Here is a 13,324-nt window from a genome sequence, read left to right as displayed (position 1 = left end):
GCTGTTCGCAAGCATGAAGGCCAACACTTCATACCTCTGAAACTGCTGGAATGGATTTGTTTTTTGGACTCGGTTGAATGGATGTTTGTATATGCAGGCCCAATTCCAACTTATTAACATAGATTAGTTCACATGCATGATACATCTCCTTTACAACACTGCATGTGCGTTTCTAAATTGGCCTGTGTGCATCTGTGTGGGAATCTAAAAGCTATTTTCTTTCCTTCTCTTACACATACCCCTTTGGCCCTTTTTTGTCATTTGTGTCCTCTCATTCCTCCTGGTTTTGGATAGATGTAGAATCTTTCCATGACTGACGTAATGTTTACACCATCGCCGCTGGTGGAATGCACGACAAAAGGATTCAGAGAATACTGGTTTTATCATCAACCCAATCCAGCTTCTGAGATTACAGTGAAGTTCCCCATCAGCCAGCAAAGGCGATACTTAATATACTTTTTCACCCAGTGAGTGCAAGTAAATGTTGCAAGATGACAATGACAAATGGGGATAACACATTATATAGTTATTATTTGTTTAGTCCCTGTGAATTTGTATTTACACCCTTGAACATGACTGTAGACAAAATTGCATTTATCTCAGTGACAGGTGCATATTTACCTGCAGCTATGTAAGTTGTTGTTTGCCAATCTGGGTTGTGCATGTGTATACATGAACACAGATTTGTTCTGAAGCTTTCTAGACTGTAAATAAATTAATTAATTAAACCCACAAAATGACCAATTGTATCAGCAAAAAATAAAGACATTCTTTTTTAAGGACAAAGCTATTGTCCAACTTATGCATGGTTTTGTGTTACCACAGGTCCCTCACTGAGTGTTGAACCAGTGGTGATAGGAAGAGTTGGTGGGTCTGCAGAGTTGGGATGCAGTCTTACAGCTACATCAGACGGGGCCACATCCCCCAATATTTTCCCACTACATGTGGTGGAGTGGGTACGGCTGGGTTATAATGTACCTGTCCTCATCAAATTTGGAGGCTACACACCACGCGTGCATCCAAACTATAAAGGTGAGTTACAGCCTAAGTCAATATCCTATTACATTTTAATTCACCATGTCAGGGGAAGGACACCATTAAAGTAAGTGTGGTTTTATCCTCCGGGGTTGCGATGTCAGTGTATTTTATCTGTGTGGCATAAAGACCTATGTTGTATCCTGCTGTGTCATCAGTTTTATCACTTTTATGAGATGAAATTAACTCTAGGAGGACACTGTAAAGGCAGTCGTTTATCTTTTCTATAGAGCATGGTAGTGCTTTGTATTTTTTTTTTTTTCTAAGAGGTGTAGATGGGTGAACTGAAAAAGGCACACTTTCTGGGTGATTCAGGAGAACAACCTTTAGGCCTTTTTTTTTTTACTACTTAAGTTTTTTTCTTTCCCCAAGAAGTTCTTAGCCGAAAATACAGCTGTTTGTCCTGATGATTGTTGGGGTAAAGGGAGTGCACTGGTATTTATTGAATGTTAAAAGGAAGAGCATTCCGCTGTTGAAATAGCTATTCCAAATAGGTAATCTATCCCAAACAAGAAGTGCCCTGTAATTAGGCCGAGTGTGTCTGTGTGTGGGAGAGATGGCAATTGAAGAGAAGGGGAAGGGGTGCTGGGAGGAGGGGAGCATTTTTTAATTAATGCAGGGGGAAGAAGCCGGTTAGTTAGACCCAGTGCAGCCTGTGGAGGGGTGTTGGGCATTGAGAAGGGTCTGGATTAGGGAGCGTGAGGTTAAACTGAGGCAGGGTTTGTGGGGGCCACTGGACTACTGATTTTAATGTGTCTGTGTCTGGATCTATGTTTGGATCCTAGACTCTGACCCACTAAGAGGAGATTTTTTTTTGCAGCAAGACAAACGGGTGAAGTGCAGAGGATAATAGACCCTCCTTGCTCTAGAAAGCATAATCCTGTCATTGTCTCAGGAAGAACAAAAGACAAAGAACTATCATTACCTCCCTCCTTCCCTCTGTTATAAATAATGTGTTATTGTGGGAGAGAAGGACGAAGTTGGGCAATATAATGGTATTTTATTAAAATAATGTTTGATAAATTACACGTTACTGAACGTGTATATATACCAGTATATGTGGATTTATAATACAGACCAAATGTATTTATTGCAGAAAACACAGATATAGACATTTGTTGGAGTTTTATTCTTGTTCCTTTTTAAATATAAATATATATTAATTAAGAAACATTGACACATATTGTGCCATAATGCCCTTTTTTACTTGCACCTTAGCAAAACCCTGTCCTTGGCCAGCTACATCAGTGCTTGTCTCCAGGGCTTTTGGATGCACCAGCTTTTGTTCTGAGGCCTTTTACATTGTTTGACAAGGTTTTGATTTGAGAGTGAATGGAAATTTCCGTTGTGGTACCTTCAGCCCAACAGGAGCAGCCGGTGCACGCACAAGACACCGCCTGACCCGAACCCTTATTCTCTGTCATCAGTCATGAGGCTCCTTCAGGGAGAGCAGTTGATGCAAAATCAATTCAGGTCTGTTAGCATTGCTTAAATAATGAGCATAGGAGAAACAAGTGGAGAGTGCATGGATGGAAACAAGGAAACAGGGTGCATGGATGGAAAAAAACAAGGAAAGTGATCAAGAACTTTGACACAGATGCAAAAATCCCAAAACAAAATTTGCTAGTAATAAACTGCCTGCAGAAGTTAATGATAGTGCTGAAGATGAAAAACTAATAGTCTAAGACATTCTGTGCACTCCCATCTTCCACTCCCAATCTTTCCAGACCATCTCTGCTTGTAATTTCAGCCTAACATTTATGCCAGCTGGCAATGCATGAAACATATTGGTGCTGGGTATCTAATGTGTTCTCCCTTCAAATTAAAATGCATAAGGATGTAGCTGCCTCTCTTCCCAGCATTCACCACAAAACCCCACGCCACGAAAGACAAGATGAAACTCGACCTTCCCTCATCTTTAAACATAACCCTGCTGCAAAATGAACATGCTCATGCGTGGACATACTTTTATTGGGTTATATTTAGTTCCCTATTGCTGTCTGAGACGTGTAAGATGAAAGGTGAATTTAATTCGAGTTTTTCAGGTCACACTTTCAAGGACTTTTTTTTAAACCATTCTAACAAGTCTTGTGGATTACATCACCTGAGGCAGTGTTTTTTTTTTTTTTTTTTTTTTACTTTTCCTTAGGTAAACTTTCTATACAAAGTTTGGTATGCATAGATTCCATGTTACAGGAGTGGTGTCACAGCTTCAAAATATAGCCTCTTTCATGAACGATTAACCTACCCAGTTTTTTGGGTCCATTAAAATAGTTAAAATAACTAGCTCATTCTGGAGGACCTCTAATTCTAGCTTAGCAAATTAGCAGTAAAAGAAATGTGGCGACTGATATTTGTATACTACCTACACTATATGACAGATTTCATCGCAGTTTTCGTATTAATCTTTAAATCTTAAAACTATAAAATTAACAGAAATGGAAATTTAAATTAGTTCTCTTGCTGAGTTTGTTCCTGTCTATAAGTCAGACATTTGTTCTACTTGATTGATTTATGTTTGGAAAATGATTTTATTTTTAATTTTTTTAGAAATATGCCCTTTTCACCCTCTAGGAGTGGAAATGGCAACAAAGCAAGTAAAATCACATCCGGTTAGCCTGCTGGGCATTTCAAAACATCACAATAAGGCATATTACATGTTGTTTGAGGACCTTCCTGAGGTCTTATAAATATATAATAAGGTCTTATAAATATCTTATAAAATAAGGATGGCTTGATTCGAACTGTACATTAGTATCTAAACACATTTTACTCGAGCCAACATTGTATAACTAACGAACAGATTAACTTAGCAATAGTGACACGTAATCATGGTCAGATGCTAAATATATGCCCATGTAGTCACTGACATTTTCCTCTTAATCCTGGCTGTTAACATCTTTTCCAAGCTGTGTGGATGCTGTTCAATAAACAGATTCACTAATCTTTGGCTTTTGAAAGAGAAATTCCAAGAGAAATGGCAGGGTACAAAGCAACCTGATCATGAATTTACGCAAAATAGTCTTATAGACTTCACTGTCTCTGCAAAGTGGCAACTGCAGACATGAAAGCCAGCATTTACTTAGTTGTAAATAAATAAAAACACAAGGCAGCAATTGGAAGGTCAAATGCCCACTCACCTCTGATTTTCTGGCAGCTATGGCCTGTTTTGTTTCTACTACATCGTAAATGTTAGTTTATACCATCCTCCCACTAAAACAGTTTGAGATACACAGCTCCAGTGAACTCACACAGAGTCTCCAAATGTCAAATATGAGTGTTGTGAGAATCTGTTGCCTTGGTGAGGTACCCCAATAAAGCCATCAAGTCCCAGAGTGTGCATGATAAGCTATCAGGTGAGGTTCAGATTAGCACGAAAGCTAATTGCATTCCTCTGCTTTGCTGTAATCAGCTACAGCATTTGAACAACTCTGAACAAGACACTGTCATTATAAGCACATTGTATTAGCATACAGAGAGCTGTGGTACCATGTCCACAAAGATATAAGAAAATTCACTGAGAGAGGATCTAAAGCAGTTTAAGAAGAATTTAAATTTGAAGGTAGAGTTGACTCTTAAATTTCCCTTCATGTTTAATAATTAAAAACACTAGTACATAAGTAACTGTCCTAGTTTTGAGACCAATGCAGAAGAATGCAGCTCAGATTAGTTTAACAGGCAGGAACATGTCAGCTTCTGCGTGTAGATCAAGTCTACATGCTTAGCCCGTGTTGTCGGAGCCTGTTACTCTAAGCACCGGTAGATCAAATGCCCCCCGTTCTCCCTCCAGCACAAGGAAATGAGGGAAAGCCCCCTGTGAGGATGAAGGGCGGGGCATTGCACTCTGTTTGGCAGGACTCTGTAACTGTCTATTTTAGATCATACTTGGTTTTTACCTCTTCACACTTCCTTAGGCTTTCATATTTGACTCACATTATCATCAGTCAAATATCATCAGCCTTTTTTAATTTGGTATTGTGCCTTTGAAATCATATTAATTTTTAAATTTGATTTTTATCTTAAATTGTGTTTATAACCCAGATTTAAGTGTTTACAATATGAAATGTTCGTTTTGGAATTGTATTTTGTGTAGGTCTGAAAACGTTTAGTTTTGTGCAAGAGTTCTGCTTTTTTTGATGAAAAGTAATACTGTTTTCTAAAATGTTGTGCTCTAAGCATTCTGCATACCACAGGATAGGAAAAGACAGATAGTCCCTCTATAGTCTTTAAGTCATTCAAAGGATCAGCCCTCTCAACACCCTCTGTCCTCTCTTCCTTCACTATTTCATCCATTCATTTTTCATTCATTTATTATCTGTAACAGCTTATCCAATTCAGGGTCATGAGGGGTCCATAGCCTACCTGGACTCATTGGGCACAAGGCAGGAATACACCCTGGAGAGGGCACCAGTCCTTCACAGGGCCACACACACATTCACACTTTTGAGTCACCAATCCACCTACCAACTGTTTTTGGACCATGGGAGGAAACCGGAGCACCCAGAGGAAATCCATGGGGAGAACACACCAACTCTTCACAGACAGTCACCCGGAGCGGGAATTGAACCCACAACCTCCAGGTCCCTGGAGCTGTGTGACACTACCTGCTGCGCCACCGTGCCGTCATATTATTCTACTAATGACACATTGTCAACATACCTTAGTTTTAAATATTTAACTTCAGTTAACTTACAGGTCGACAGGTCAATCACTAAATGCAGGAAAGTAAAAAACTAACTTTAATGGTGTTATCAAACCTGTTTTAACTGGTTAAGTGGAAATTCAACAGGGTCACCTAGCTATGACCCAGCAGCAGAAAATTTTATTTAGGTGTACATACGAATTTGTTGTTCTTAACCCTTAAATATCCTCTACTTGTAACAAAACCTCATGCTACTTCACCCAGATAGTTTCAGGTTTTACCTGAGGGATAAAGGAACCAGATCACACCACTATTGTTCTTGGGCTCTATTGTGTGAGACCGTCATACTTGGTTCTTCCCCTTTGGGGAGCTTTGTATAAGGAAATGCTGTCAGTGAGGGGCTTAAAGTATGTGGGAGGTTTCTGTTAGTGGAAAAGCTCACAGGTGTCTCTGGTGGCATCAGTACCTGCAGAATTTAATCAGTCATGCTGTGAAGATTTCCCATGCTCAGTGTAGGCCTTTTTAACAGAGTTGAAGCTGTTTTTTACAGAAGAATGGGATAAAATTCCTTCATGCTGATGTGCAATAGTAATCAACAATCATCAGAAAAGTTTAGTATCAGTTAATGCTGCACAAGGGGGTCCAGATACCAGATACTGAAGTTAAAGGTTCACATACTTTTGACACTCACAGATATGTAATATTGGATAATTTTTCTCTATGAATAATTGAGTTTAATATTATAGTCTAATTTTGTTTGATTTGGCTATCCTTATTTACTTTTAGGAGTTATAGGATAGAGTTAGATATATAAAAAAATTCTGAAGGGTTCACAAACTTTTAAAAAGCACCACTGAATTAAAATAAATCACATGGACATGTCTGATTGAGATCACTTAACATTTCAGTGTAATTTATAGAAAATCTCTATACGGCATTCCTTGATTTTATGGCACGCTCTTAGTGATTAAGGCATGCAGTGTTTACATTGTCAGTGTGGCATATACTTCCTTTTGTTCTTACATTGGTGTGATGTCATTGGTCCAAATGTAAATAAGCCATCTTTCCATACTCAAAGTCTGATTTTTACAAAAAACCTTATAAATCATAGCACAATATGCCGCATATTAGAAATTCATCTTTGAAGTCATGTCTATTGGTAATTTGTCAGATGGATGATTCATTGAAACAAATAGTTTGAAAAAATAGTTATGGAAAATTGATCAGTACTGTTGACTTTGAATGAAGAGCTACATCTGAAATATATGTTAAAAAGGTGAAAATAAATGTTTGTTTGAAGCTAAAGGGTTCATAATTGAGAAAAGAAAAAGGCATGTCACTAATTTATGGAGAGGGGGTATAAATAATCATAAATGTATACTGACTTCCAACTTCCTGATATGTGGAGCTGACTTTGCTCTGAGGAATGTCAGTGCAGTGTTGACTGAAACTTATTCATTCACTAAACCTAGCAATCATTCACTACCTTATGAACATGCAAGACATGTCAAACCTCAGGAATCACCCAGTTGTATCCTGATTACAGACCAAGGCACAGAACCATTTAAAGGGTTTCTAATAAAGTGTGGACTCTTAAGCCTTAGCAGGTTGAAGGGTGAGGCAGGCCTGTAGGTCCTGTGCGTGTGGGCTGTGCCAGGAGCACTTCTTTTCTCTTAGCCATGTGCTCTTGGGCCTCATTCTGTTCGCTGGTGCAGAGAGAGCTAGCGACAGGGCAGAGTTAACTGTAATCTATCCCATGACAAAGAGCTATTCATAAGAGGGTTAAACTGATTAGGGAGGCGTGGTGGAGGGTTAGGGGTGGGGTTGGGGGAGATTGTGGCGACAGCAGAAGGTGGGGTTCGAGGGGGCCCCTGAGACTTATGATTGTATTCAAATCAAAACATATCCCAAAATGCAGCAGGGCCACATCTCCCCTTAATCCTGTACAGCATGGAACAAAGAAAAACAAGCCTTCTAAAAACAACAATCCATATTTGAATTTAAGTGCTGTATATTATTATAGCATATGCATGGAGCGCAAGACCCTGGTGCATGGGTGCATTAATGTATGGGCCAGCAAATGGCTGCAGATTTACCAAGCATATGTACATTCCACTGAGCACAGACAAAAGAGGGGATATAGAAGAGGGGATGGAGAAGATCAGCATAAACAAAACAAAATGGAAAAGATAGACTAGGCTAAACTAAATATAACGCGCAGCCAACGGAAGAGGTTGCCTCAGTGCACAGATGAGCATAAATTTTTGCGTACTCTCTTTTTTCTCAGCAGTGAGGAAAAAGGCCCAATGAGTAGCCAAGTACAGCTGCTTCTTTTGTGGATGAAATTCAGTTTAGTAGAGGGCAGTGCAACAATGAAGAAAAATGTCTGAATTAATGTAGGACCAAATGGAAAAAGGCTTTTAGCAGCTGTAATATTTTTTCCCCTACCACCCACATGAGAGACAACCTAACTGTGGCTCTTATGAACAGGCCAGAGCACCATGGGGCACCCACAGCCCCTACTTTTATACCCTCCACTGCACATTGGACAGACGTTTCAAAATAGCAAGGGGGACCCAGGAGGTGGGGAGACATCATGTGATATGCGGGTGGTAGAAAATACAAATTAATAAAAAAAATCATAAGGGGAAGTTATGTGGGGATATAGAGTAGAAATCATGGAAAAAAGTCCCCAGGTGTTAGTGAATAAGATTAACAAAAAAAGAGCATATAGTAAAAACTAAACAAATATAAAAATGTAAAATATATGGTAAAGCGGAGAGCAAAAACCAATGAAGAAAATTATGAGGCGTATGCAAAATATGACAAGGAACAAAAAAGGAGTCAGAAAACAACACTGTTGAAGACAGAGCTGAAAAGGCAGAACACAGGAACTGGGAAAAATAATAGAGGTGGAGAGGAACAACGAGCTGCATCTCATTGTCTTTGTCTGGGATTCTCTGACTGTGATTGGTTACCATTGGCCAGATGAAGCGGCCATTATGCCAGTATAACACTGTGTGGATTGATGTATGCGTCTGGAAGAAAATTATGGGGTCATGGAGGTCAGAGGTCACCCAGCGCTCTTTGGTTGAGTAGAGTTTATTGATCCTGTATCCCCAGTTCATCTCTTAAGGAATGTCTGTATTGCGTTTGCGACAGGAGTTTGTATTTGAGTGTGGTTGTTTGTTTTGTTGTTTTATGTGCAGCCAGTCATCACTCGTCAAGGCTGAATTTTAATTAAAATTAGGCATGCCCAATTTTTTATTTATTTATTTATTATATATACGTTTTTTACTGCTATAATAACAGAGAAAGTTCTCTAGTTCTTCATTCAGCAGGTATTCATTTTGATCATGCACTAATATGAAAATCTTAGCAAGCCAGGCAACAGAGCCCACAGCGAAATTCCTCATTTAAGCCCAAACAAACCTGCATCTCTCATTCACTTGCTAAGCTTTCTTTGAGCTGTGATTCAAATAAAAACAGCCCCTCCTCTTTCTCTCTCTCTCTCTCTCTCTCTTTCTCTCTTTCTCTCTCTCTCTCTCTCTCTCTCTCTCTTTCTCTTTCTCTCTCTCTTTCTCTCTCTCTCTCTCTCTCTCTCTCTCTCTCTCTGTCTCTCTCTCTTTCTCTTTCTCTCTCTCTCTCTCTCTCTCTCTCTCTCTGTCTCTGTCTCTCGCTATCTATCTATCTCTCCCTCTGCCTCCTTCTTTCCTATGCCTTTTGCCTTTTCTGTCACGAGCCTTTAGTCTGTTTGAATCAAAACATGTCCTTTTTCCCTCCCCTATGTGTCATTTTTCAAAATCACAGACACAAACACACTCCCCCATGATCCGCCCTCCCTCTCCTTCTTTTCCTTGTGTCCTGTTTCTACAGCAACTGAATTCAAATCCAAACTCCCAGTCCCTGGTTCCATCACTATGGAAACCTGAGATTTAAGAGGGGTGGCAGTGAGCACATTCTGACTCCCATTGATGGACTGACAGTCCACAGCAGGAAAGGGTTAAAGTGTTCAGTAGAGGGGCTCAAATTCTCACCACACCAGTTGGCATCACACGTGCAGCGACGGCTGAAGATATTGCACATTCAGTCAGTAATTTGTGTGTGTATGTGTAAGTATGTGTAAGTAAGACTGCATACACAGTATTATGATCACTTGTGACTTTGTTGACCTAAACCAAATTATCAACCAAGTTTATCATTCTGTTTGGTCACAGACAGCCATCTTTTGTGTGTGCTGTGCAGGAGCTTTACTGGTTGAATTCCCCCACAATAAACAAGAGAATCCTTTTTAATGCAAAATATGCAATATTGATGCTTTCTCATCTGGATTTATGATTTTTTGGAAATGCAGACAACTTCAGCACTGGTCAGTTTTGCTGGTTTGTTTGCTGAGCCCCTTTTGGAGAACAGCTTTCAAGACTGCAATTTGTGACTTAAATTTTAAATTACACTCTGTTCACAATATTCTCCAGTGCTGTTTGGACCATAAACCAGCTGGGCGGAAATGGGAAAAGAAGGGAGGAGCACATACAGCAGATAAGAGTAGATTGTGCCCAGGCTCCACCACACCTGCTATCACCTCCATGCATATTTTCCCCTTCCTGCCTTTTAATAACCACTTTACTCTTCCTGATCCATGATCACAGCACCCCTTTTTTATGAGAGCATAAACACAGACACACCCTTAGAAACGACACCTCTATTTAACTCTCTTTAAAGTGGTGGAGCTGGGGCCTTTATCATGCAAACCCATTTATCTGTTAAGCCTTGTCAGAATGCAAAAGTTAACAAAGATCAAAAGCCCCAAGCCATTCTGAGGCTCATTCATTGTCAGTATATGTGCTAATTTAAAATGGTGCTTTGAAAGATAAGTCCCCAGGTTAAGAGACTGCTTGATTTATTTTCAGACTTTCTTACCTGAGGTGGTCTCCGGTGGTGCAGATTCTGTTTAGAGCATAGTCGCATTTTGCTTTGATTTCTTTCTTTTGGCTTTCATGAAATAAAAGATCAAATTAATTATTTAATTTTGCCTGAAATGTACAAAGCAAGGTTGGTTTCAAGAAACATCTCATGTAAAAATGTACCTGGCTTTGTATCAGCATTATGTGTTATGGGTTGCTCGGTTCATTGTTACTTTTAATATACATATGTAGAATTTAATATAATAAAGAGCTTTCCCAAGTTAACATTCAAAAAGTAGCAATTGTACAATAAATGTAATAATTAACTTAGCCACATATAACATGTACATCTACCATTTGTTCATCAACTGTTAGTAGAACAAATTACTTTAAAATAGAACACTATGCCATTTTAGGGAACACCACCCAAAATGTAAACACACACTATTTTCCCAAATATACATCAATATATGTGTATGATGTGTACTTGATTTAAAAGAATTGTGTAAAAGAACAATACATAAGAAAAATAAAATGCAGAATATCATTGGCCTGAAAATAATATGTATATAAATATATATGTATAAATAATTTGTGTAATAGATAGAATAAATCAAATAGTGTGCTTTAATAGTTTAATTCCTGATGTTATACATCCATCAGCCTTAACATCATGATCTCATCATGACGGAAACAAATTGTGCAGCAACAGATGAGCTACTTTTCTCTGGCCATACATCTACAACGTTGGCCAACAAGATAGGTGTGTTTAATAGAGGGGGCGGCACGGTGGCGCAGCAGGTAGTGTCGCAGTCACACAGCTCCAGGGGCCTGGAGGTTGTGAGTTTGATTCCCGCCCCGGGTGACTGTCTGTGAGGAGTTGGTGTGTTCTCCTTGTGTCCGTGTGGGTCTCCTCCGGGTGCTCCGGTTTCCTCCCACAGTCCAAAAACACACATTGGTAGGTGGATTGGCGACTCAAATGTGTGTGTGTGTGTGTGTTGCCCTGTGAAGGACTGGCACCCCCTCCAGGGTGTATACCTGCCTTGCGCCCAATGATTCCAGGTAGACCCACCGTGACCCTGAACTGGATATGTGATTACAGAGAATGAATTAATGTTCAAAAATGGCAGGAAATGGCATTGTTCAAAAATGGCAGGAAAAGAATGGTAGCGGAAAATGTTCCAACAAATAAAGGAGTGCTAATAATTCAACTTGTGATTGGATAAGTATGGCATTTTTGCTCTCTATGTTGGTCAAATCAGAGCTGAGCATTAAACAAACAAACATCTCTGCGCGTATTAGGTGATAATAACGTGAATAACATTTCCACAGAGGGAGGTATAATTGCATATATGCCGCGCTATACTAGTGGTACTTGTGTACATTCTAGACTGTAAGTGTCTAAAACAAGCATGCATTTTACTTTGACCCACACTTCCAGTTTAAGCCAATGAGAATTGTATCTGATCCTGCCTCTCCTTACACTCAAGACTCAAATGTGTCTATCATTTCAGTCCTGGAATTAAGTAAAATAAAAAGTCATATTCATTTTATGAAGTGAGAAAATATGGGTTTATATGTACTGTTCTTCAACAGCCAAAACGTAACAATTTCATGGCTAAATTGGCACTAAGTAATCATTTTCAGTTTTCTTTGCAACTTTATTACAGCATTCCGCTTGCTATTATCTCCAGTTCTTGTCACAAATGTCCCTGGCTTGGACACAATCAACATCTGCTGTGTTATAATTTCAAATCCTAAAAAAACCAAAACATCAACAAGAAAGGAGAAAATGAAAGAGAGGCCTACTAGAGGAAACGTCTGGTCAGGGCTTTGAAAGAGTAGCTCTCGTAACCAGGCAACACACAGATCAAGTTTCAAAGAGCCAGTTGTCAGAAGTAGAATGAGTAGAAAAGGGGAACGATGGCCAGAAAAGGAGGTGAGATCAGTTTTATGAGGCATTTTTATATATGTTCCTGTCTGTGTTGCAATTGAATATACTTATGTTAAGTTTTTCATGTTTGCATGAAACCGAAGTTTATCTTTGCTTTTGAAATCTATGAATATCCATTTTCGATCACTTAAAATACAACAGAAACAATGCTTTGATTGCTTCTGCTTTTCATACAAAGTCATTCTCACTGGTCTTGCATTAAACTTTTTTTTTGAGAGAATAATTCATCACTGCACTACTTATGCTCCATTCTAAAATTCATTTTCTCTCTCTCTCTCTCTCTCTCTCTCTCTCTCTCTCTCTCTCTCTCTCTCTCTCTCTCTCTCCTCAGGCCGTGTGTCTTTGACCAAAGGAGCATCGCTCCTGGTAGACAAGTTGACTCTGGAAGATGAAGGTTGGTTTGAGTGCCGTATCCTTCTGCTGGACAGAACTACAGATGAGTTCAGGAATGGCACATGGACTTTCCTCTCCATCACAGGTTTGCCAGCATTGATGTGATTTCAGAGACACATTATATCATATATATTGTTTAGTAATTAGATCAATCATCATCATATGATGACTGGTTGTAGAAAGAACATATATAGTTTGAAAAGAAAATAATTATTTTACTGTTAACAAGAGTATTTTGATTTTGTCATAATTACATATTCATACTCATACTTCCTGTTCATACTGATCTGATTGTAACTACACTGTGGGTTGTGAATCTCATCACCCAGGGTGCAGGGTGTGAATAAGGCCTACGCAAATCACAAACCTTGTATTTTGAATCACTGACCACTTTAT

General features: G+C 39.2%; 1 protein-coding gene across 1 annotated transcript in view; it reads left to right on the top strand.

Moving 5' to 3' along the window:
- Positions 1 to 13,324, top strand: part of igsf9b (immunoglobulin superfamily, member 9b) — a 48,382-nt gene that overhangs the window by 18,693 nt on the left and 16,365 nt on the right. The window contains exons 3-4 of the mRNA XM_066643251.1: positions 826 to 1,032; positions 12,867 to 13,013. Of these exons, the coding sequence (XP_066499348.1) occupies positions 826 to 1,032; positions 12,867 to 13,013 (354 nt within the window). The remainder of the gene's footprint in view (positions 1 to 825; positions 1,033 to 12,866; positions 13,014 to 13,324) is intronic.

Source organism: Hoplias malabaricus, chromosome 14 (assembly GCF_029633855.1).
Source record: "Hoplias malabaricus isolate fHopMal1 chromosome 14, fHopMal1.hap1, whole genome shotgun sequence".
Taxonomy (NCBI): Eukaryota; Metazoa; Chordata; class Actinopteri; order Characiformes; family Erythrinidae; genus Hoplias; species Hoplias malabaricus.
The sequence above is the reverse complement of the archived record's forward strand: the minus strand, read 5'-3'. Positions and strand labels throughout refer to the sequence as shown.